Here is a 23,242-nt window from a genome sequence, read left to right on the forward strand (position 1 = left end):
AAAAAAAACAAAAATAAAAAAAAAAAAAAAAAAACAAAAAAAAAAAAAAAAAAAAAAAAAAAAAAAAAAAAAAAAAAAAAAAACAAAAAAAAAAAAAAAAAAAAAAAAAAAAAAAAAAAAAAAAAAAAAAAAAAAAAAAAAAAAAAAAAAAAAAAAAAAAAAAAAAAAAAAAAAAAAAAAAAAAAAAAAAAAACAAAAAAAAAAAAAAAAAAAAACAAAAAAAACAAAAAAAAAGGCATAAGACAAAACAGCAAGGTACTGGGAAGGGCTCCAGTGCAGACCCATTCCTAAGTCACGAGGAATATCAAAAAAAGGAAAAGCAGAAGAATGTGTATGAAAGAGCCTGGGGGCCGGGCGCGGTGGCTCAAGCCTGTAATCCCAGTACTTTGGGAGGCCGAGGCGGGTGGATCACGAAGTCAGGAGATCGAGACCATCCTGGCTAACATAGTGAAACCCCGTCTCTACTAAAAATACAAAAAACTAGCCGGGCGTGGTGGCGGGCGCCTGTAGTCCCAGCTACTCGGAGGCTGACGCAGGAGAATGGCGTAAACCCGGGAGGCGGAGCTTGCAGTGAGCCGAGATCGCGCCACTGCACTCCAGCCTGGGTGACACAGCGAGACTCCGTCTCAAAAAAAAAAAAAAAAAGAAAGAGCCTGGGGACTACAGACAGCATTCCTCCAAACTACCCTAGCTCTGCCTAGCCACTGCATGATCAGGAGCAAGTCAGCGGGCTCTTTGTGACTCAATCTCTCTCTGATTTGAAGATAACCCTAGTAATGTTCCGACCTAAGCTGTTTACCAAGCACCTACTGTGCACAAAGACACATGGCAGCCCTGCAGTTAGGACAAGTCACACACAGACCCCACTTTTCAGAGCTTATATGCTATAAGGCAAAACAAGACAACGCAAAACAAGACAAGGCATCTGTAAGAAAAGGAGGGAGAGAATCCAGTTGTGAGCAGTATGGGAGTTCAAGACTGTCTCCAGTTTGGGAACTCATTCAACACTCCTGAACATGAATGCAAGGCCCTGGAGATATGACATGAAAAATACATTGTCCCTGTCTTTGAAGAACTTGAACTTCAGAAGGAAAAATGGCCACATAAACAGAGTATTCACAAAACAATGCCTTGAGTCCTAGTACAAAAGCATGAATAAATAACTGTGCTAACAGAAGAAGGAGTAGCTAGTGCTACTTGGGGGACCAGGAAGCTTTCTAGGAGGAGGTGACATCTTAGCGGAGTCATAAATGATGAGTAAGCTTTTGCCAGGTGAAGAGATCTGAGTGCATTTGCTGCCAAGAGAGCAGCTGAGTCCTGAGAGGACCCAGACCACCCCCACACCCCAGGCATCTGGCAACAAGAGGCTAGGCTGCAAGGCAGGCCAAGGACAGATGGAAGGAATCCACGTGGCTTTGTGGGAAAGGACAGATCCAAGCCAGGTCTGGAAGAACAACTACCAAGACACGTGGAAATGGGGCTCCATGAGACGAGGTGTAAGAATGTGCCCTAAAAAGGTCCAAACCATGATATGGGCTGTGGCTGCAGGTGTCCCAGAGCCAAGGAGTGTTCGAGAAGAATGCAGAAGCCAGGAAGGTGCTGGCTGTTCAGAGACAGCTTTAAGGAGGAGCAAGAGATTGAGGGAACATTGGCTAAAAGAAGAATGAGACCCGTTCCAACCCTTGTAAAGTGGGAAGAAATGAGACCCAATATATACATGAAGAGACGAAGCTACATTTAAATTAACTGCTGTAGGAGCAGGAAGAGAACACCTACTCTAGAAAACTGAGATGTCAGTTCTTAAATGGAAGAAATCTCTCAGTGGGATTTCAGGCTAGCAGCTCTCAACTGGGCTTGGGGAGGAGTTTGTGTGCATCTTACTACCCAAGGGTTTTTTCCTTCCCCCAATTCTCACTTTCCCTTCCCAAGCACATCAGAATGGTGGCTTGGAGGCAAGGCTGCCAGGGCAATTCCCTAAAACACAACTCCCCTCCCAGTCCCAAGCATAAGCGTCCAGACCCAGAAAGTTCTGTAGACAACCCGGCCTTCCCCCTCCCTCAGGCCTTGCTGCTTCTTCGAAGGTGATACAGCAAGAGAAGAGCTCCAACACACCCCCTTTCTTTGCCCCGGGCTCTGACCTTGGGCTTGGTGCCTGACCCAGAGAAGTTAGGAAAGTGGATTTTCCAAAGCAGACCTTATGCACTCTTACACACACACACACACACACACACACACACACACACACACACACACACACACACACACACGCAAATTCCCAAAGGCGGCCAGCCCTTCAGCCAGCAGGGCCTCACACACTTCCCCTATCCTACAGAGCCCAGGGGGCTCCTCTCCACCCATAACTCCTTCCCCCATTCCCCTGTGTTCCCCGCTTCCCCTTCTAAAGGACCTCACCAGAGAGGCCTAAGAAACTCATCCAACCAGTTCCTGGGTAGAGGAGGGGCACCTTCCTGCCTCAGCTGGGAGGATACATGGACCAGAATTCAGACCGGTGGGGCAGTATTACCCAATCCCAAGTCTGGGGTGCACACGTGTAGAGACACGGCCCGGGAAGCAGCCTCTACTCCTGGAAAAGTGAGGCCTTGATTTGGGGTCGATCTGCCCCGACCTCCACGCACCTGCTGCTCAGAGCTATGAAATGGTGGGTACCAGGGTCAGGATCGGGGTCTGCTGCCCACCGGGGAGGAGACAGGGCAGGGGAATAACCTCCTTTCAACTGCTCTACCAGCTGCCGCTTGGTTTGATCCAAAACAACCACCCTCTGTGGATTCTGGGAAAAGGAAACATCAGGAAGAAGTGGGAAATTAACTGCTTTTGTGTATGTGTGTGTGTGTGTGTGTGTTGTGTCTGTGTGTCTGTGTGTGTGTGTGTGTGTGTGTGTGTAGGGTCCTACATGACCTTCTCTAACCACCCAATTCCAAATGTTCAAGATGAGAAGCCCCCCTGAAGCCCCCGGCAGAACCAAAAGGACTGTCTTGCTGTCACCCAGCCACATGACAGTTCACTAAGAAAAGCAGTTCACCTACACCTGCTCCCTTTATGGTCCTCAGTGTCTAACCCACAGGGAAAAACCTGCCTTTTACCCCAACGCCTGTGATTGGCTGGGTTTCCTGGGGGAAGTCAGGCAAGGCTTAGAGGCCCGGAGTTGAAAGAGTCCCCATCCCACCCCATTCCTATCCCCTGGCCTGGCCCCAGCCGGGTACCTACCACTTTCCTCAGGAGGGCTCCCATCCGGGCACCACGAGGGTGGCAAGGGGCCGGGCAGCCGCATTGTCCCCAGCACTGGCAGCCCAGCAGTTAACAGGCTTGGGGTGAGCAGTGAGCTGCCACCAACAGCCTCGGGAATTAAAGCGCCCGCCGCCTCCTGCAAAACTTCGTCAATAAACGTTCTATTCAGAACCAGTTCCGCGTGTGGGTCATACTTTCTGCATTTCTCTCATTCCTGATTGCTGGGGGGCCCTAGCTCAGGAAATGCAACTTCCCGACACAATTCTGCAGGTCCCCGCTGGTAAAGACCCAGGCCACAGCCCTGGGAGGTGAGGGCCACAGGGCTGAGGACCTGCACAAACCTCCAGTAATTAAGCACAGGGGATACTAACTGCAGGAAGTCACATACTGAAGACTCCAGAACAAAGCCAGATCATTCACCAGCACAACAATGCTCTGTTTATGCAGCACCTCCCCCACCCCAGGCCCTCGAGGCTGAAAGATAATTAACCCTTCTGCCCTCACAATAGTGGCGGCAGAGAGGATGGGCAGGTGGCCATCCCTATTTTACAGGTCAGGAAACTGAGGCACAAGTGGCTTTCCAAATACCTGGCTGAAATAACCCCAGCTAGCACTTATTCGAGTATACCAGACATAAGGCAAAACACATTCTCTACATAATCTCCTCACAACACTCCAGTACCCAGGGCCATACAGTCAGGGAAGTGGGGGAGCCAGGGTTTGCTGGAATCCACAGTCCCTGTGCCTTTCACCAGTCTCTCCACAACCTCCCACAGGGTCCAAGAGATGAGCAAAGAAGGCCATCTCTCACCATTCCTAGGAATGCTCTCACGTACTTTTTGCTTGTAAGTAACACTTTTTGCTCACAACAAGTTCCTAGAGTATGGGGCAACCTCAGAAAGGAGCCAAAATGAACTCACCTGGGAATTCATAACTCACCTGTAGATGCCTCCAGAAATGGTATGTAACCAGCAGTAGACAACCCCAAGACACAGGCCTTCCTTCTCTACCCACACACTCTTGCAGTGGGGGTACCAACCTGCAAGGGATCTCAGTGAGTAGCAAGTATTCCAAGCTGTTTTCTCTGAGTGTTCTGTTGCCTCAACTCAGTAACAACCTCCTAGAGGTAAGAACCAGGTCTTCCAGCGTTTTGTGCTCTTTTTTCCCCCAGGTCCTCTGGCACTCAAATCCCTACTTCTCATTTTGGCCACTGTGTGAAAACGTGCCAGAAGAAGGCGGAAGCACACAAGATGGATGGTATTTGGGGGGCTTTTGTGCTGGGGAAAAAAGGCATCCCCAATAGGAGCACAGGTATTAAGTTTGGGAAGGGAAGGCCAAGCTGTTCACCTCCTCTCTGCTGCCTGGTCATACCCAGCCCAGAAGAAAGCTTCAGAATCATGGCTGGGATGACTTCCTGTGTGAAAAGAAGACTACTCAAATTCACTCACATTTATTGACAGTATAAACCATGTGCCATGTGCTAGGGACACAGCAGTGAATAAGACAAATCCTCATTCTCATGGAGCTTACATTCCAGTGAGGAAGACGGCCACAAAAAGGTAGACAAATAACTAACACATTTTTGGAAAGTGTTTAAGTGCTATGAAAAAAATAGAGGAGGGAAAACAGAGTGTGATTAAGAGATGGGAATTTCTTGGCCGGGCGCGGTGGCTCAAGCCTGTAATCCCAGCACTTTGGGAGGCCGAGACGGGCGGATCACGAGGTCAGGAGATCGAGACCATCCTGGGTAACACAGTGAAACCCCATCTCTACTAAAAATACAAAAACTTAGCCGGGCGTGGTGGCAGGCGCCTGTAGTCCCAGCTACTCGGGAGGCTGAGGCAGGAGAATGGCGTGAACCCGGGAGGCGGAGCTTGCAGTGAGCTGAGATCCGGCCACTGCACTCCAGCCTGGGTGACAGAGCGAGACTCCGTCTCAAAAAAAAAAAAAAAAAAAAAAAAAGAGATGGGAATTTCCACTAGCTAGGGAGGCCTGGGAAGGCATTAAAGAGGTGACTCTAGAGCAGAGACCTGTATTGTAAGAAGCAGCCAGACATGTGAGGCACTGGGGGACGAGCCTTCCAACAGTCTTTTCCTCTACCGCACCATAGCCATCCACTCACACATCTCCTATGCCCTAGACCTCATCATCACCAATAAGTGCACGCTTCCAAAACCTTGCTTAGAAGTATCTCATCTGAAATTTCAAACCACACAATGAAACAAACCATCATAAGGAAGTCAGAAAATGGAACAAACTGGCAGTCAAAGAACTAGAAATTAAAGAATAGGTCTACAAAAGATATTTAGAGATGAATAGTTTAAATGATTGGAAATATAAAAGAGATAAAAACCTTAATAAAAGAAGATGATAGTACAAGGGGGTAAGGAACAGGCCAATTAGAAAAAGCAATACATGAAAATAAAATATTCAATATTGAAATTTAAAACCCAATAGTTAAATAGAAAATTAAACACAGCTAAACAGAGAATTAGTTAAGTGAAAGATAAACTAAAGAAATCATCCTGAATTTAATTCAAAGAATTAATATTGGAAATATAAACATTAATAGACTTAGAGGTCCACAGAGGGAAAAAAAAAGGAAACGGGGGAAGGTGCAAATTTCAAAGAGATAATGTATATGAACTTTCTAGAACTAAGGATAGACTTTAGTCCTCAGATTGAAGGCACACACCAAGTTAAACTTCAAATAAGCCCACATTCAGACATATTGTTTATAGTATAAATGCAGAACACCAAAGACAAAAAATATCTTAAAGGATGATAAGGAAATGTCATCAACTATACACCAATGAATTGGATAACTTTGGTGAAACAGACAAATTTCTAGAAGGGCACAAACCGCTGACAGATTTAGAAAGAAAAAGTCTAAACAAGAGATTAAATTTGTAACTTTAAAACTTCCAATAAAGAAAAGCCCAGGACGAGATGGCTTCCCTGGTGAAGTCTACTAAACATTCAAAGAATAATTCATATCAATTCTTCACAAACTCTCACCCCACAAAAAAACAGCAGGAAATACTTCCCAACTCATTCTATGAGGCCATTATCCTGTTATCAAGACCAGACAAGGTATCAGAAAAACGAAACCTACAATCCCACATTCCTTATAAATATAGACATAAAAATCCTCAACAAAATACTAACAAATTGAATCTAGCAACCATAAAAAAGAATATACATTATGACCAAGTGGGATTTATCCCAGAGATGCAAGATTAGGTTAACATCTAAAAATTAATTAAAATAATTCAAGTTGATAACAGGATAAAGTGTAAAAATCACCTGATCACTTCAATACACCCAGAAAAAAATTTTCACAAAACCCCACACTATTCTATGATAAAAACACTCAACAATCTAGGAAGAGAAGAGAATATCCCCAATCTTACATGGAGCATCCATGAAAAACCCACAGGTACATCATACTTAACGGAGAAAGACAATGCTTTTTCACTAAGATTAGTAAGAAGACAAGGATATCCAGTCTTGCCACTATATTTGATATTGGAGTTCTAGCCAGGGCAATTAGACAAGAAAAAGAAATAAAAGAGATCTGGGTTGAAAAAGAAGACATAAAACAATCTCTATTCATAGATAACATGAACTTGTATGTGGAAAATCCTAAGTAATCTACTATAAAACTATTAGAACCAATAAAAGTGTTCAGCAATGTACCAGAATACAAGATCAACACACAAAAGTCTATTTTATTCCTGTACACTAGCAATGTGCAATCATAAAATGGAATTAAGAAAAGACTCCCATTTATAATAGCAGCAAAAAGAATAAAATACTTAGGAATGTATTTAACGAAAGAAGTATAGGACTTGCATGCCGAAAAACACAAAACACTGTTGAAAGAAATTAAAGAAGACCTAAAAGACATTCCTTGTTCATGGAATGGAATATTTAACATTGTTAAGATGGCAATACTCAACAAATCAATCTAAAGATGCAATATAATCTCTATCAAAATATAGTTGGTTTTTTTTTTTTTTTTTGCAGATATTGACAAGCTGATCCCAAAATTCATATGGAAAAGTAAGGGACCCAGAATACCCAAAACAACCTTGAAAAAGAACCAAGTTGGGGGACTCATACATCCTGATTTCAAAACTTACTACAAAGCTATAGTTATCAAGATTATATGGTACTGGCATAAGGGCAGTTATATATATCAATGAAAGAGAATTGAGATTACAGAAACAAAACAACACATTTATTGGCAATTGATTTTCAACAAGGGTGCCAAGACAATTTAATAGGGAAAGAATACTCTTTTCAACAAAAGGTGCTAGGACAACTGGATCTTCACATGCAAAAGAATGAATCTGGACACCTATTTCAAACCATATACAAAAAAGTCAAAATGGGTCATAGACCTAAACGTAAGAGCTAAAACTATGAAACACTCAGAAGAAAAGATAGGAGTAAATCTTTATGAACCTAAGTGAGCAATGGTTTCTTAGGTACAACACCAAAAGCACTAGCAACAAAAGAAAAAATAAATTGTACTTCATCATCAAAATTTTAAACTTTTGTGTTTCACAGCATACTACCAAGAAAATGAAAAGACAAATCACAGAATGTGAGAAAATATCTGTAAATTGTACACTTGACAATGAACTTATATCCAGAATATATAAAGAACCCTTACAACTCAATAATAAAAAGAGAATTCAATTTAAAAATGGGCAAGGGATCTGAAGATATTTCTCCAAAAACACTATACACATGCCCAATAAACACATGCAAAGGTATTCAACATCACTGACTTTGGGAAATGCCCCTGGAACCATAATTAATACTACTTCATATCCACTAGGATGGCTAAAATCAAAATGATGGACAATAACAAGTGTCGGTAAGGATCTGGAGAAATCAGAACTGTTGTACATTGCTGGTGGGAATGTAGAATAGTTAAGCCTATTTGGAAAACAACTTAGCAGTTCCTCAAAGAAGTTAAACATAGAGTTACCTTATGACCCAGCAATTCTAATGCTATGTATACACCTTAGAGAGCCGAAAACATATGTCCACACACAACTTGTACATCAATGTTCATATCAGCAGTATTCATAATAGCCAAAGAGTGGAAACAACTCAACAGAACATCAGCTGATGAACAGATAAACAAAATGTATGACACCCATGCAAAGGAATATTATTCAGCAGGAAAAAAGAATGAAGTACTGATACATGCTACAAATGGGTGAACCTTGAAAACATCAGGCTAAATGAAAAAAGTCACAAAAGATTTCATATTGTATGATTCCATTTATATGAAATGTCCAGAAGAGACAAGTTTGGAGCCAGAAAGCATATTAGTGGTTGCCTAGGACTGGGGGAAGGGGAAAATGAGAAATTACTGCTAATGGGCACAGGGTTTCTTTTGGGGGTGATAAAAATGTTTTAAACTTAGTATGGGCCGGGCGCGGTGGCTCAAGCCTGTAGTCCCAGCACTTTGGGAGGCCGAGACAAGCGGATCACGAGGTCAGGAGATCGAGACCATCCTGGCTAACACAGTGAAACCCCGTCTCTACTAAAAAATACAAAAAAAAAACTAGCCGGGCGAGGAGGCGGGCGCCTGTAGTCCAGACTACTAGGGAGGCTGAGGCAGGAGAATGGCGTGAACCTGGGAGGAGGAGCTTGCAGTGAGCTGAGATCCGGCCACCGCACTCCAGCCTGGGTGACAGAGCGAGACTCCGTCTCAAAAAAAAATAAAAAAAATAAACTTAGTATGGCTCTGTGGCACAATGGACAGCGCATTGGACTTCTAAAAATGTTTTAAACTTAGATAGTGGTGATAACTGTACAACAATGAATATACTAAAAACCAATGAACTATACACCTTACATGGGCAAATTTTAAAATACGTGAAATACATCTCTACAAAGCTATAAACTAAAAAACAAATATATAAATAAATAATGAATATCATAAAAAGAAACCAGTCAGTAGGAAATAGTACAGACTATTAAATAACCAGTGCCGGAAAAACTGGCTATTCCTCTGGAAAAAATAAAATCAGTTCCATCTTACAAGGTTGAGTGGTTTTCAACCATGGCTATACAGAAAAGTCACCTGGGGCATTTCACAACCATGCCTGGGCCCTACCCCCAAGATAGTTTTATTTTATTGGTCCAATCTGGGGTGAGACTCAGGCAGCAGTATGTTTGTTAAGCTCCTCATGGGGTTGTATATGAACCAGTGTCACACACATAAAAATACATTCCAGATGAATTTAAAAAGTACGTGTGGGAAGCAGAAGTTAATTTTAGAAGAAGGTCGGGTGTGGTGGCTCATGCCTGGAATCCCAACACTTTGGGAGGCTTAGGCGGGAGGATCTCTTGAGCCCAGGAGTTCAAGACCAGGCTGGGCCACATAGTGAGCTCCTGTCTCTACCAAAATTTAAAAAAAAAAAAAAAAAAAAATTAGCTGAGTGTGGTGGCAGCGCCTATGGTCCTAGCTACTCAGGAGGCTGAGGTGGGAGGATTGCTTGAGCATGGGAAGTCTAGGCTGTAGTGACGCATGATCGTGCCACCATACTCCAGCCTGGGTGACACAATGAGACCCTGTCTTGACAAAAAGAAAAAGAAAATCAACACTTGCCAGATCTAGATGGTGAGAACATGGGGTTGGGGTAGGGGCTCCTATGCAGGCACGGGCCCCAGCCACCCTGGAGACCAGCTGGAACAACAGGCACCAAGGCTACACAGCACAGCATCATTTGCCAGTATCCAGACCCAAACAAAGGAACAAAGCTCCAGATGGAAAGAGCCCTGGGATGCGTGAAATTGCAACTCCTCTCTGTCATTTTCTGGCTTCAGAAAGTGCTGTGTGACACCCAGGTAGGTGCTTACAATGTAAATGCATTAAAAGCACTCTTGTTTCAACTGAGGCAAACACCCTTTGGGATAACTGGCAATCTACTTGGGTGGAGCTGAATTAAGATTGGACCCATTCAGGCTCTACTGTAACACAGTCAAACCTTGGCCAGCTGGAACCCCTGTGGAGAGAGGGCGTCCAAAAGGCAGCATTTGCAAGAGCGCGCAGTTTCAAAACAGTATGGGCTAGGGCTAAAAGCGTGCTCCAAAAGTTCAAACCCCATCCCTGCCAAGTATTAGCTGAGCGATCCTGAGCAAGTTACCCAACTCGTGGGGACTCGGTTTCCTCATTTGGGGGTAGGAGAAGGGGGTAAACCACCTACCTGGCCTTGTTGAAAGGACCAGTGATATTATTACCTAAGTATCAACACTTAAAATTTTAGCCAACCTGACTGAGAATCTTTTGAAAATATGTTATACACTTCCCTGCCTTCCTAAACAGAGTCAAGGGAACATAATTTAACCTTTTCTTGATGACTCTGGGTCACAATTACCAGCAAAGCATAAATTATCAAACTGATGATCCCCAGAGACCCAAGGAGTGCCAAATCATTCCCTCCACGCCCCCTCCCTCCAAAAAAAAAAAAAAAAAAGATCTCTGGCACTTCTGCTAGCACTTGCTTTTCCTGGAGTTTTTATCTCAGTCTGCTCTCACTGCCAACTTTGCACTGTAGTCATTTTTTTTCCCCCTCAATGCTGGTTTCTTTATCCTCTTTCGTTTTTTTTTTAATTTTTTTTGAGACAGAGTTCCACTCTTGCCACCCAGGCTGAAGTGCAATGGCGCAATCTTGGCTCACTGCAACCTCCACATCCCAGGTTCAAGCCTCCTGAGTAGCTGGGATTACGGGTGCCCACCACCACGCCCAGATAATTTTTGTATTTTTAATAGAGATGCGGTTTCACCATGCTGGCCAGGCTGGTCTCAAACTCCCGACCTCAGGTAATCCACCGGCCTTGGCCTCTCAAAGTGCTGAGATTACAGGTGTGAGCCACCGCGCCCGGCCTTTATCCTCCTTCATTTGCTGGTTCTTCCAAGCTTGAACACAGCATGACACAGCTTATATGTGTAAGTTAAACAGGGTCTGAGAAGGCTGGTATGAATAAAAATGTAAGAACTTGAGTCCTTGACTTCTTGGCTACATGCAAATAAGCAAGGGTGCTGGGTGGCTGAGTTCCAAATAAGAGTTTAGGGTAGAAGAGTTGTTATTGGATATTGTGGAACATATTATGGGAAGAACTATATCCAACGCTATAAGTACACCCTGCTGTCCACTTTGGGGCCACCTTTCATGGGAGCAAAATGTGTAGCAAGCTTTTGAAGACAGGTCCCAATGACTGTAGGTCTCCTTCTTATACATGCTGCAGGAATACAGGGTTTCCTGCCCCACTGTCAGAACAGCTGACTACAGGTTAACTTCTTAGAATCTTATGGACATTCTTTGTCAGGAACAGAACATTCATAAAGAGTGTGAGCATTTCCTTAATTCCTAAGGTCTCATCACACAGTAGGGTTTTACTTATTAGACAAACACTTATTGGAATCCTATTGTACAACAAGCACTGGGGATGTAGCAATGAACTGGAGGAATAGAAGCTGTATGAGAAGACTGGTTCCTTTCCAATAAATACTACACACACACACACACACACACACACACACACACACAGAGTCTCGCAGACTGGGAAGTAAAGGATGTGAGTTTTTAAGAGCTTCTGGCACCTGTGGAACCCATCTCTCCTCCTGGGACCCTGTTCCCAAGGTAAAATAGACTTCATTCCTCCTGCATCTTTCTCTTCCAGTCCCAGCCCAGATTCTGGCAATAATCAGATCAGCTTCTAGGACCCTCAAACTGTGTTTCACAAAAGGCTGCATGCACAGCTACCACTGTGCCCACGAGAACCCTATTCAGGTTGTGTTCAGCCCAAGTCTGCTCAGCGTGAAAGACAGTGCAAGTCCTTAAAAATCCATTCCTTGAGCTTACATAGGGCTCCCTCCCCAAAGGCCGGCCGCGAGAACTGTATAAAGCCTTATTCTCCTTAGTGCTTGCCTTCCCAGATGGCAACAGCCCTCCCAGGGCTGGACTCGACCCTACCACTACTTTCTTCTCCCTAATCCCATGGAACAAAAGCTGCAGCAGATAAGACCACAAGCCCAGAATACCCTCAGGGTAGGACCCCAGCCCAAGCCCATCACTCCCTGTTGATCACACTTTGTACCATTCTCAATGCTATCTGGGCACAAAAATGAGTCCAGTACCGTTCCTGTCCCCTAGATAGCAACCCAGTTAGCATGGCCAACCTTTATCCCCAGGCAGCTGACAGAGGGGCTACCAGTGGCTCTAGATGGGCCCCCTGCTGATCAGTTTAGTCCACGTTGTCCAGTTTTCTTTCTCCTGACTTCAGGTCACCCAACACTAACATGCTTGGGACTGTTCAGGGTCCTCTTTGCAACTTCCTCTGATATCAGATCATCTAGGTTTTACTCATCTCCAGGCACCAATTGGCAGGCCCAGGAAGTTCCTTCATCACAGGGCCTGCCTGGCTGCTGAGTGTGCAGCGACACACTTGGGGGGTGGGGCAGGGGGTGGAACTGGCCATGACCACTTCCCTAGGCCTCACCCTCCACTGCCTATCCCTCACTTCCTGAACTAGGGCAGGGTCCCAGGAAGCCACTCACCACAAACTTTGACAGCGGTACTTTAGATTACACCCCTCCCTTTGTAGGCCCGTGGTTCCAGCAGAGCGGGGCGGAGACTCAGCAGATCAGCTGGGTAGAAGCGGCTGGGAGCTAGGCAGCCAACCCTGAGCTCTCATTGTGTCTGTCACTCTATTACTTTAAATTCTGGTCCATGGCAAACTCTTATTGAAAGTCTTCCAAGCCGTCTCAGAGCCTCCGCCAGAATCCTCCTGCCACCTTTCTGGGCTTTCCTAGGACAGCTCTACTCACCATCTGCCCCCTCCCTCACTTTCCCTACCCCTTGTCCTCGTGCCCCTCTGCATCCGACCTCCAGGCATAATTTACCTACTGGAGGCTGGGGGAGGGGTGGACAGCCTTCCCAGCAGTGAGGCAGAATAGGGAGGTCAGGGAGAAGGTGTGTTTCATTGAGTCTGGCTGGAAGCAGGGGGAATTCCGAGCAAGAGGGGGGTGGTCAGGGCTATCCTTGTCATCCTATCTGTAGGATGCAGTGGTGGGGGTGGGCATAGCACGTACCTGGGAGTCCCACGTCCTCAGCCATCTGCAATCTAGGGTAGGGCAGGAAAGGCTCCCTAACTAGAAAGTTTTTGCCAAGGTTTTCTATTTTACCCTCCCTCTAATTCCCCACTCCTGCCCAATACCTAAAATGAAAAGCTTTGCACCTACAGTCCTTAGCAATGGCATGAAATATCTCATGCTACCCCGAAGAATCTGGTTGGAGAAATAATTTATTGAACCTCTCTCTAGTCTTTACTAAGCATTCAACATATGTTATCTCACTGTACATTGCCACGATGCCGCATGTGGTAAGTATGATGACTGATTCCATGTTAGGTGAGAAACACAGCTCAAAGGAATTGAGCACCACATCAAAGGCCACACGGCTGGTGAGCTGTCAAGCCAGGGATTTGAAACCAAGGTGTGTCCAACTCCAAACCCTGTTCCTCGATGCCACAGTGGGATGAACTGGCCTTCAAGGAAGAGAAGGCAGAGATGAGGGAAAATACCTCCTTCAGGCATCACCTCAAAAGTACCTTCCTCCTCGAAGCCTCCTTGGCCACCCTATCTAAACTGTCACCTCATCCCTTCCATGACAATTCACACCTACCTTCCCTATATTTTTTACTTTTGTTTATCACTAACACACTTACTATTTCAATCTTGTTTATTGTCACTTTTGCTAAAGTCAGCTCCATGAGGTCAATAATTATTGCATATTTTCTTCACTGCTGTGTCTTCTGCATCTAGCATTCATACATAGTAGGTGCTAACTCCTTAACTGTTAAATGAATGGAGTATTTTAAAATAGAACTAAGGGGCATGAGTATTGGGGAAAAAAGGTGATCTGTTCATTCAGAGGAAGAAAGGAGAGATGAGAAAAGATGGTGTGGGAATCTGGCCACAGGTGAGCTGGGGGGCCCAGATGAGCTTAACAAGAGGAAATGAGGGTCTGCCAGGTCCACTGGGGGCTCCAGTAGCCCCTTCCTCCTGGCAGTTGTGATTTCCAGCTGCCAGGGCCCCAGCTGGAGGGCTTCTGCTGGGGAGGGAGGGTGGAGCAGGGCGGGTTTACAGCCACAGAACAAAGGCCTGTGGACTTGCAGCTGGCCAGAGAGGCGGGACAGAGCAGTGGCCTGGGCCAGAGGGGCGGCCTGAGATGGGGGAGGGGGCACAGAGGAGGAGCTGAAGACAGCCCTCAGCGCAGCTGCAAAAGCAACAGCCTCCAGAGTCCCTGCAACCCCCAACACAACAGAGAATAGCCAGAGGGCTTCACTTTTAACCCTCCAATGCCAGGGTGGCCTGTGCTTGTGGCAGCACCCCCGGCTTACAGCTGGAACCTTCACAAGGTTCTGGGAGCTGGGAGAAGAGAAGGGGCAAGGCATACCTCTGCAACACAGGCGCCTTCCCCCTCCGGCCCTGGTCATCCCGCTGGCCGTGACCTTTGGCCTCTTCCGGCGTAAACAGTGACCCTGGGATAGCTGCGGATTTGGTAAGGCAAATGTTTACTCTGGAGCTGAGATATTAAGACCAGGGTGTTTTAAACATCCACTAATGGCTCCTGGTGTCTAACAGCTCCTTGTGGCACACACGTGGGACATAGCCAGCAAATTGTAAAACCCCTAGGAGACTCCCTCCCCATCCACTGTGAGACCTTTAGTTTTAACGTAAGTTTATGGAGCACTTTCCACAAATGAGGCTTCCTTTGATCCTCACCACAGCTCCTATGAGGAAGAGCAGGCAAGTAATCCCACTTTATTCATGTGGAAACTGAGTCAGAAAAGATAAGTGAATTAGCCAGATCATGTTGGAAAAAACACAGATCAGACGATGAGGACAACGGAGCTCTGGTTTCTACTTGGCCAATAGGGTCCCAGGCTGAAATCACCTCACCCCTCTGGGCTCTGCTGCCTTCACGAATAAATGGAGTAGGCTAATCCAAGGGGCCTTCCAGCCCAAGTGACTGCCAGTCAACTCTATCAATCTTCCATGCTATGCAGAAGAGCCAGATCTAAAACTAAAACTAAAAGAGTCCAGGCATAAACCCGTGCTGGACTACCAGGCCAGTGCTCTTTCCACTTTCCCTGCCATGTCACTTCTAATAAAAGGCAGTAGAAAAGCCCCCAAAGCAGCTCTTCAACCAATCACTCCCTCAGCAGCTAGGACTTGGCCTGGGGGTACCTCTTCCCCCAACTCCCTGCCCCATCCCCAGGGCTGATTACCCAGGGAGCCAATGGGTTGCCCCATCTTCCAGGAAGGGAGTGGGGGAGAGCAGGGGAGTGGGGAAGGAGTGGGGGACAAAGGGGAGGTGAGGTCATAGCATCCAGGGGACCAGCCCGGAACCACAGGGGAGAGATGAATAACAGAGAGATAAATGTACACTTTTGGTTCTCACTCCCTAGGTTTCCTCCTGGGGAACAGTTGGGGCTTAATCACTCAGGATCTCATCCTTGTCCAACAAAGGGGGCCTGGAAAGCCACATTGCTTAAGGCTAGGCGGCCGATGTACTCAGCGGGGAGCCCCTCCCCAGCTCCGGACTGTCATTACCCTCCCTGCTTATTATTTCTTGAGCAAGGGCCATGTGACTGGGCTGCGTGCAGAGGCACGGCTGGGGAGACTCTGGGAACCCCCAGTCCAGGTTTTCCTGTAAGGTGAATGCAGTGTGGGTCTCCTGCTGGGTGCCCCAGAGCAAGGGACAGGCACCTACATCTGCCAACAGATTAGCGAGTGACCTCGAGGATCAAACTCTTTCGCGGCCGCCAACACCACCCTCCCCAAAAGCCACATCTCTCCAGCCTCCAACCATTCCATTTCCCTCTCTGTTCTTCCTTTTGTGTTCCAAAGGCGCCCCAAAGAGTCAGTAGCTATTTAAATAACGCCTTAAAATTTTAAGCTTGCACGCCTTATCCTGGCTTTCCAAACCAAAGGGCTGGGTGTGGGGGTGCGAAGAACCAAACCGACTTCAGGAGTGGACGAGGTCGAGGCAGCCGGGTGCCTCTGGGTTTACCGCTCCCCGCTTCTGGCCCCCACTCTCCTCCCTCCCAGACAGGTAGCGGAGATTCCCAACAGCGAGCACCATGCGGCACCAACCCGGAACAGGCTGCAGGCGCCTCTCCGGCTGGCAGGAGCCGTGGCTCGGGTCGTAGTGCAGAAGGGTCCGCCCGCCCGGCCCACAGCTCCAGCCAAACACCAGCTATCGGGCGCGCGCGGCCTCGCGGGCTTCCTGGATTTCAAACTGAGCCTCTCTGGAGCCGCCCGGCGCATTTTGCCCCTTTTGTTTCCGGAGTGGAGGGAAAAAAAGACAGGAAAAGTCTTCCCACACGACCCTCCTGCGCTCGCGCACTGTGCGGCAGCGTGGCCCGGGTTCTCTGTCGACCCGGTCCTCACCCTGCAGGGGGCTGACACGGGGGCCGCGAAGGGACTGGGACCCCAGCGTGACTGCGGGCACCGCCGCTCCGCCGAATGCAGGCAGACAGAGGGGAGAGAGGAGAATCAGGGGACACTCACCGAGCGTTCGCCGCCCCGCGGGCTCGGGACACGCACGGCGTGCGGAGCTGCCCAGGTGCTGCCGCGACTCAGGCGCGAGTTTGAAAGTCGCTCTCGGAAGGGGCCGAGGCAGCCGGCAGCTCCCGCCCACCGCCAGCTCCTCAGCCGGCCAGGACGCGGTCAGTTGCTAGCGCGGTCCCCGGGGACCCCAGGCAGCGCGCGGCTTCCCAGCGCCCGGCAGGAAGTCGCGGAGCGGAGCCGGAGCTGCAGCGGGAGGGCAGGAGGGAGCGAGGGAGCGAGGGAGCGAGGGAGCGAGGGAGGGGCGGGCCAGGAATTTTTCCTGTGGGTGGAGACTCCGGCCCGCGGCTGCGGTCCAGCCATTGGCGGCTCTGCGGGGGCCGGGGGAACCTTCGCGGCTTGGCGAGCCAGAGCCGGGGTAAGGCTGAGGCGGCGGCGGGGCCTGGGCGCGGTTAACGATTAACACCCGCAGGGTAATGAGCTCACACCACGGGATGGTCGGTCCCGCCGGCCGCCTGCCCCTCCCGGGCAGCCTAGATGCTCTAGGATACCAAGACGCACGTGGTGGGGTCACCCTGATGTCACAGACCTGCTATCACTGCCTCCTGAGAGCGCATGTCCAGGCCAGAACGTACCCCTTGTACGGACAGGGAACACCGGGCCCTGCGAAGGGGGCTGAGGGCTTTCCCAAGTGAGTCACCAGCTGGGATCGAATCTTGGGGTCCTGATCCTACCAGAGCTGGCCATCTCCGCTTTTCCAAGTCAGAAAGGCATGTCTTGAATTTCTCACCATAACTCGGTCCCTGTGACGCTTTACAGTGGTAAATCCAAACCTCTGAGAAGCTGACGGGAAAGAGATAAAGAGATAACTTGAAGGCAGCTCCACAAGGAACTGTTAAATAGGAAAAATAAAACACAGAAGCCTGGGTGATAGAGGACCCCGTTTTTATAAAACAAAGAGAACCGTTTGTCTTTATGTCTCTGTATATATATGACCGTGTGTGCATGGAAAGGTACACACCTGGAAACTGGGGGTAAGGGGTGAGGATGGGGGACAGAGGCATTCAATACAGGCATGTTGGATTTTGAGCAACAGCATAAATCCAAAAACCCATAGTAATTCATCAGTAAAGATCCTGAAGAAACGATGCTGTTCCCAACAAGCCCGGAGGAGGGAAGCCCAGAGTGGGGCCCCGGAAAAGTAACAACGCCCACTGTTTAGACGCTATCACTAGTTCCTTGGGAGGAGGAATGGGACGCTGATATCAAAACCACGGGGTATATTTATTATCCGGATGTACAGCAAAAGATTTCTAGAGGTATCATTTAAAACAAAACAAGCGCCCACCCAAAAATGCTGCTTTGGGCAAATGCAAGGTCCAGGTGATCTGCTGGGAGGGGAGAGGCGGGGCAGGCGCGGAAGGAAATGGCTTTCAGGTGACTTTGAAACTGGATGCTGGCGGAGGGTGGGGTGAAGGCAGCGTCCTGGCTCTTGACTGCGGAGGAAGCGGTAGGCGCTCGATCTGGCAGGCCCAGAAAGCCGGGCCCACATTCCTTAGGGAGGGAGGGTGTGTTGGAGGCTCGCAGAGCTCCAGACTCGCGGACCGCGAAGGTGAGAGCAGAGATTGCAGAAGAGAGCCTCGGAAATAGATCAACTTACGCTGGGGCTCCACTAGCCCCCGCCGGCCAGGGGAAAAGTCACAAGTCTCCCTTCTGGCCTTACAGGACTTGTGCTCACCCCTTCCAACCTCAGGCTTTCACCCTTTTTTTGTTTCCGCTTTCTTATCTGATTACCTGAATCTTACGAATGCTTTCCGGTCCGCTTCAAATTCCAGCTTCCAAAGAAGCCCCCTGACTTAACGAAGCCACTTGTGAGCGACCCTTCATTCCTTAGCCAGGACACGTTACAGTGTTAGTGGCAGTCATAACTGTCCTTTAGTGAATGCTTACCATGCTGAGGGCCTGTGCTACGCTCTTAACAAACTGTGTCCCTGGATCTTCACAGCCACCTTGCGAGGTAGGAGGTGTCCTAATCCCCATCTTACAGACAGAACACTGAGGCTTAGGGGCAAGGAGCAGCTTGGCAAAGATTACATAACCAGCAAAAGCAGTATTGGGCAAGTGCCTAGATGGGTCCACCATGAGTGTGCTTACTATGTATTAGCCGTTCTTCTAAGTGCTTTACAAAAACAACTGCAGTAACAAAAAGAAACTGAGGCAAAGTCACACAGCTAGTGAGTGGTAGACCTGGAAGTCATAACAGGGAATTCTGCTCTTAACCACCACTGCTTCCAGTTTCTTTCTGACACTTGTTATACCCAATTCACTTGATTATAATATCTTATATTGTTTCTATGAATAATTGTTTTAATTTATATCACCTACTTCCTAAAAGGATTGTAATCTCCCTGTGGTGGAAGTCATATAGGAAGCATTCAGTAAAACAATGCTGAATTCAGCTGAAACAACCTAAAGAGTTTGTGAGAAATCACACAGTCTCACCTCGGAGAATAAAACCCTGTGTCCAGGGCCAGGGGCTCCAGGCTGCAGCCCCTCCACAGCTCAGAGCCTCTTCCTTCCTACCAGTTCTTGTTGCAATGGCCTCACCCTGCTATTAAATCATTTATTATTATAATAGTACCTTCTCCCTCAGCAATGCCTTTAATCCAAGATCTCAGGATGTTCTAACAAATACAGGTGAATTCACTTTCACAGTACCCCAGCTGAGATGAGGAGATGGAGGTCTTCTCCCCACTGTATGGGTGAGAAAACCAAGACAACAGAAAATTGAGATCACTCACTATGGAAATCAGTGGCAGGGTTTACTCCCTCATCTCTTCCCCTCCTCCTTCCTAATTCTTGGCTGCCAATACTTGCATGAAAATTTCAAATCCCAGAGACAAGAGCCATTGAGTTTTCATAATAAAGGACATTTCCAGACTGTCATTTCAGCTGCTCTATTGTGGCAGACCTCAGGAGAGGGAGGGAACATAAGCCCAGTAAAGGTTCCCTGGGGCTCTGTGCTCCTGGCTCAGAAGAGCCATGCCTGGCTGGGATGGAGGAATGAAACCTCAAACATGGAGAAAATCCCCCTCAAAGGTGACCTGAAAAGCCCCACCAAGCTCTGAGATCTCAAAGCTTCCAGAGTTCCAACTTGCATTTTAGCAACATTTCTCAAAAAATGTGAGCCACATGCAACAAAGGAAAAAAAATAAATTGGACTCACCAAAATTTAAAACTTTTATGCATCAAAGGATGTTAAGAAAGTGAAAAGACAACCCAAAGAATGGGGGAAAATTTTTGCAATTCATATATCTGATAAGAAACTTACTGAAATACACAAAGAACTCCTATAATTTAATAAAGGCAAATAACCCAGTTTAAAAACGGACAAGGCATCTGAATATACATTTCTCCGAAGAAACCATACAAATGGCCAATAAGCATGAGAAAAGATACCCAAGGAAAATGCAAATTAAAAACATAGTGAAATACCATTTCACACCCACTGGGATGCCGATAATCAAAGGCAGGTAATAATAAATGTTGGCCAGGATGTGGAGAAATTGAAACCCGCTTGCACTGCTGACAGAAATGTAAAGTGGTGCAGCTGCTTTGGAAAACAGTCTGGCAGTTTCTCAAAGTTTTTTGTTTTTGTTTTTTTGAGATAGGACCTCACTGTGTCACTCCGACTGGAGTGCAGTGGCACAATTCAAAAAGTTAAATATAGATTTACTATTTGACTCCACAGTTTCACTCCTAGCTATATATCTAGGAGAAACGAAAACACCTGTTCATATAAGAAGTTGTACACACTGTTCATGGCAACATTAATTCACGGATAGTACATAAAAACCAAAAAGTAGAAACAACCAGGCCAGGAGTAGTGGCTCACACCTGTAATCCCAGCACTTTGGGAAGCCAAGGTGGGAGGATCACTTGAGCCCAGGAGTTGGAGACCAGCCTAGTCAACATAGCAAGACCCCACCCCACCTCTACAAAACAAAAAAAATTTTTTTTTTAATTAGTTGGGCGTTGTGGTGCCTTCCTGCAGTCCCAGGTACTTGGGAGGCTGAAGCAGCAGGATAGCTTGAGCCCAGGTCAAGGCTGCAGTGAGCTATGATTATGCCACTGCACTCTAGCCTGGATGACAAGGCAAGACTCTGCTTCAGAAAAAAAGAAAAACAACCTAAATGTTCATCAACTGATGAATGAATAAACAAAATGTGGTGTATCTGTACAGTGGAATATTATTCAGCCATAAAAAGGAATGAAGTATTGATGCATGGATGAACCCTGAAAACATTATAGTAACTGAAAGAAGCTGGTCACAAAGGACCAACTGTTGTATACTTTATATGAACTATCCAGAATAGGCAAATCCATATGGGGAGAAAGTATAGATTCCTGGTTTCCTGGGGCTGGAGTGGGGATTGAGGAAAGTTGGAAGAAATAGGGAGTGACTGCTTGCAGGTTCAGGGTTCTTTTTAGGAGTGATACAAATCTTGTAAAATATTCTGACGGTTGTACTACTCTGAATATACTAAAAAACTTTAAATGACCGACATAGTGAAACCCCATCTCTACTAAAAATACAAAATTTAGCTGGATGTGGTGGCACGCGCCTGTAATCCCAGCTACTCAGGAGGCTGAGGCAGGAGAATTGCTTGAGCCAGGGAGGTGGAGGTTGCAGCGAGCCAAGATCGCGCCATTGCATTCCAGCCTGGGCGACAGAGCAAGACTCCCTCGTCTCCAAGAAAAAAAAAAAAAAAAAACTTTAAATGGGAGGATTGTATGGTATGTGAAATATATCTCAACAAAGCTTTTTTTTTTTTTTTTTTTTTTTTTGAGACAGAGTTTCGCTCTTGTCGCCGAGACTGGAGTGCAGTGGCACGATCTTGGCTCACTGCAACCTCCGCCTCCCAGGTTCAAGCAATTCTTCTGCCTCAGCCTCCCGAGTAGCTGGGATTACAGGCATCGCCATCACGCCCGGCTAATTTTTGTATTTTTTCTAGAGATGGGGTTTCACCATGTTGGCCAGGCTGGTCTTGAACTCCTGGCCTCAGGTGATCCTCCCACGTCAGCCTCCCAAAGTGCTGGGATTACAGGCGTGAGCCACCGCTCCTGGCCGCGTTTTTTTTTTGTGTGTGTGTGTGTAATGTGAGCTACTACCCCCTGTTCCTGAGTGAGGGGGGCTGCCTATAATCACAATCTATTAGAATCTGCTGGAATCTTTGGAGCTTTGGTGGGCAGGACCCAGCTCTGTGTTTCACCAGAGCACACTGAATGAAGTTTGAGAAGCACTGTAATACAATGTCTCACAACACTCAGAGATTCAAAGCTTTAGGGCCCCAGACTCTCTGAAACTAGAAAAACAGGAGGGTTTGTAACAAACTTTGTAAGAGCCCTGGCCTCCGGGGGGAAAAGGATCCCCTTCCTGAAGTTCTGTATTAATAGCTTCTTTCCCCTAGTCTGGACTTCTTAATGTCAGAAAAATCTGACATCAGAAAGGGGAAGAAGCTGTGGGGGAGGGGAAAAGAAGACTTCTCCCCTCCTTCCCTATATTGTTTACAGCCACTGCAGTGGAGAGCTCTTGAGGAAATGAGCTGTTTGTTTGCGTTTGTGTCTACAATAGAAGCATTTGTCAATCTCCTGTGGTTTTTCAAGAACCTGGGAGCCCCCTGTGAACGATTTCTGGAGATTGCTTATGTTCACCTTCGTTATCAGTAGATAAACTGGCAGTGGTCAGCGTTTACAACACCTGAGACTAGGGAGCTGGCACGCAGACGCCTGCCTTTGATGATCTGGGGGTTGATTTCTACACAGGCGTGCTGTTTCTTCACTGCCTTCGGGCTGTTAGGCTGCTTTTCTATTTGCATCTCCACCTACAGGGAGATGAGGTATAAACATTGAACCATCATTCATCTGTTTAATGCTAAAGCAAAAGATTTCCTGGGGTAGGTGTAGACACTATTGGCTGAAATGGTGTTTTGATTGGTCTGTGGACTTCATAGATCAATGTTAATATCCCCAAAAGACTTTCCACCCCTACCTGAGATTTTCAAACCTGCATGTTCTGAAGAATCATGTGGAAAATTTCTTACTTGGGACTGATGTGGACCCAGGAATCTGCATTCATAATGGGCAGGCGATTCAGATGCAAAAGAGATAAATCCACAGTCCATACTTTGACAAACACTGTTGTGTATTCTGCGTGTCTATTCCCCTCTTGGTGCGTTCTCTTTCCCCACCCCCAGATACAGAGGACTCAAAAACCCTGCAATCCTTCCCAGTGCTCCAACTATAAAAGGGCATTGCTTTTAAGACCTCATGATGTTGAAATAAATCAGGCTATTATATTTAATCAGATGGAAGAGTTCCATCTTGATT

At 46.9% G+C, this 23,242-nt stretch overlaps 2 protein-coding genes across 5 annotated transcripts in view; both read right to left on the minus strand.

The window, feature by feature from the left end:
- PLEKHG3 (pleckstrin homology and RhoGEF domain containing G3) overlaps positions 1–16,994 on the minus strand; it is a 42,387-nt gene extending 25,393 nt beyond the window's left edge. The window contains exon 1 of one of the 4 annotated variants that reach the window (XM_050799244.1): positions 16,856–16,994. Coding sequence is in view for 2 of the 4 variants with exons in the window: in XM_050799242.1 (XP_050655199.1) it covers positions 3,226–3,249 (24 nt within the window). In the remaining 2 variants the exon portion in view is untranslated. Of the gene's footprint in view, positions 1–3,225; positions 3,610–16,855 lie in introns of those variants that run through there. The other 3 variants (XM_050799245.1, XM_050799242.1, XM_050799243.1) reach the window with 3 other exon arrangements.
- CHURC1 (churchill domain containing 1) overlaps positions 1–23,242 on the minus strand; it is a 476,524-nt gene that overhangs the window by 224,160 nt on the left and 229,122 nt on the right. The gene's annotated exons all lie outside the window — the stretch shown is intronic.

The sequence above is a fragment of the Macaca thibetana genome, chromosome 7 (genome assembly GCF_024542745.1).
Source record: "Macaca thibetana thibetana isolate TM-01 chromosome 7, ASM2454274v1, whole genome shotgun sequence".
NCBI classification, from domain to species: domain Eukaryota; kingdom Metazoa; phylum Chordata; class Mammalia; order Primates; family Cercopithecidae; genus Macaca; species Macaca thibetana.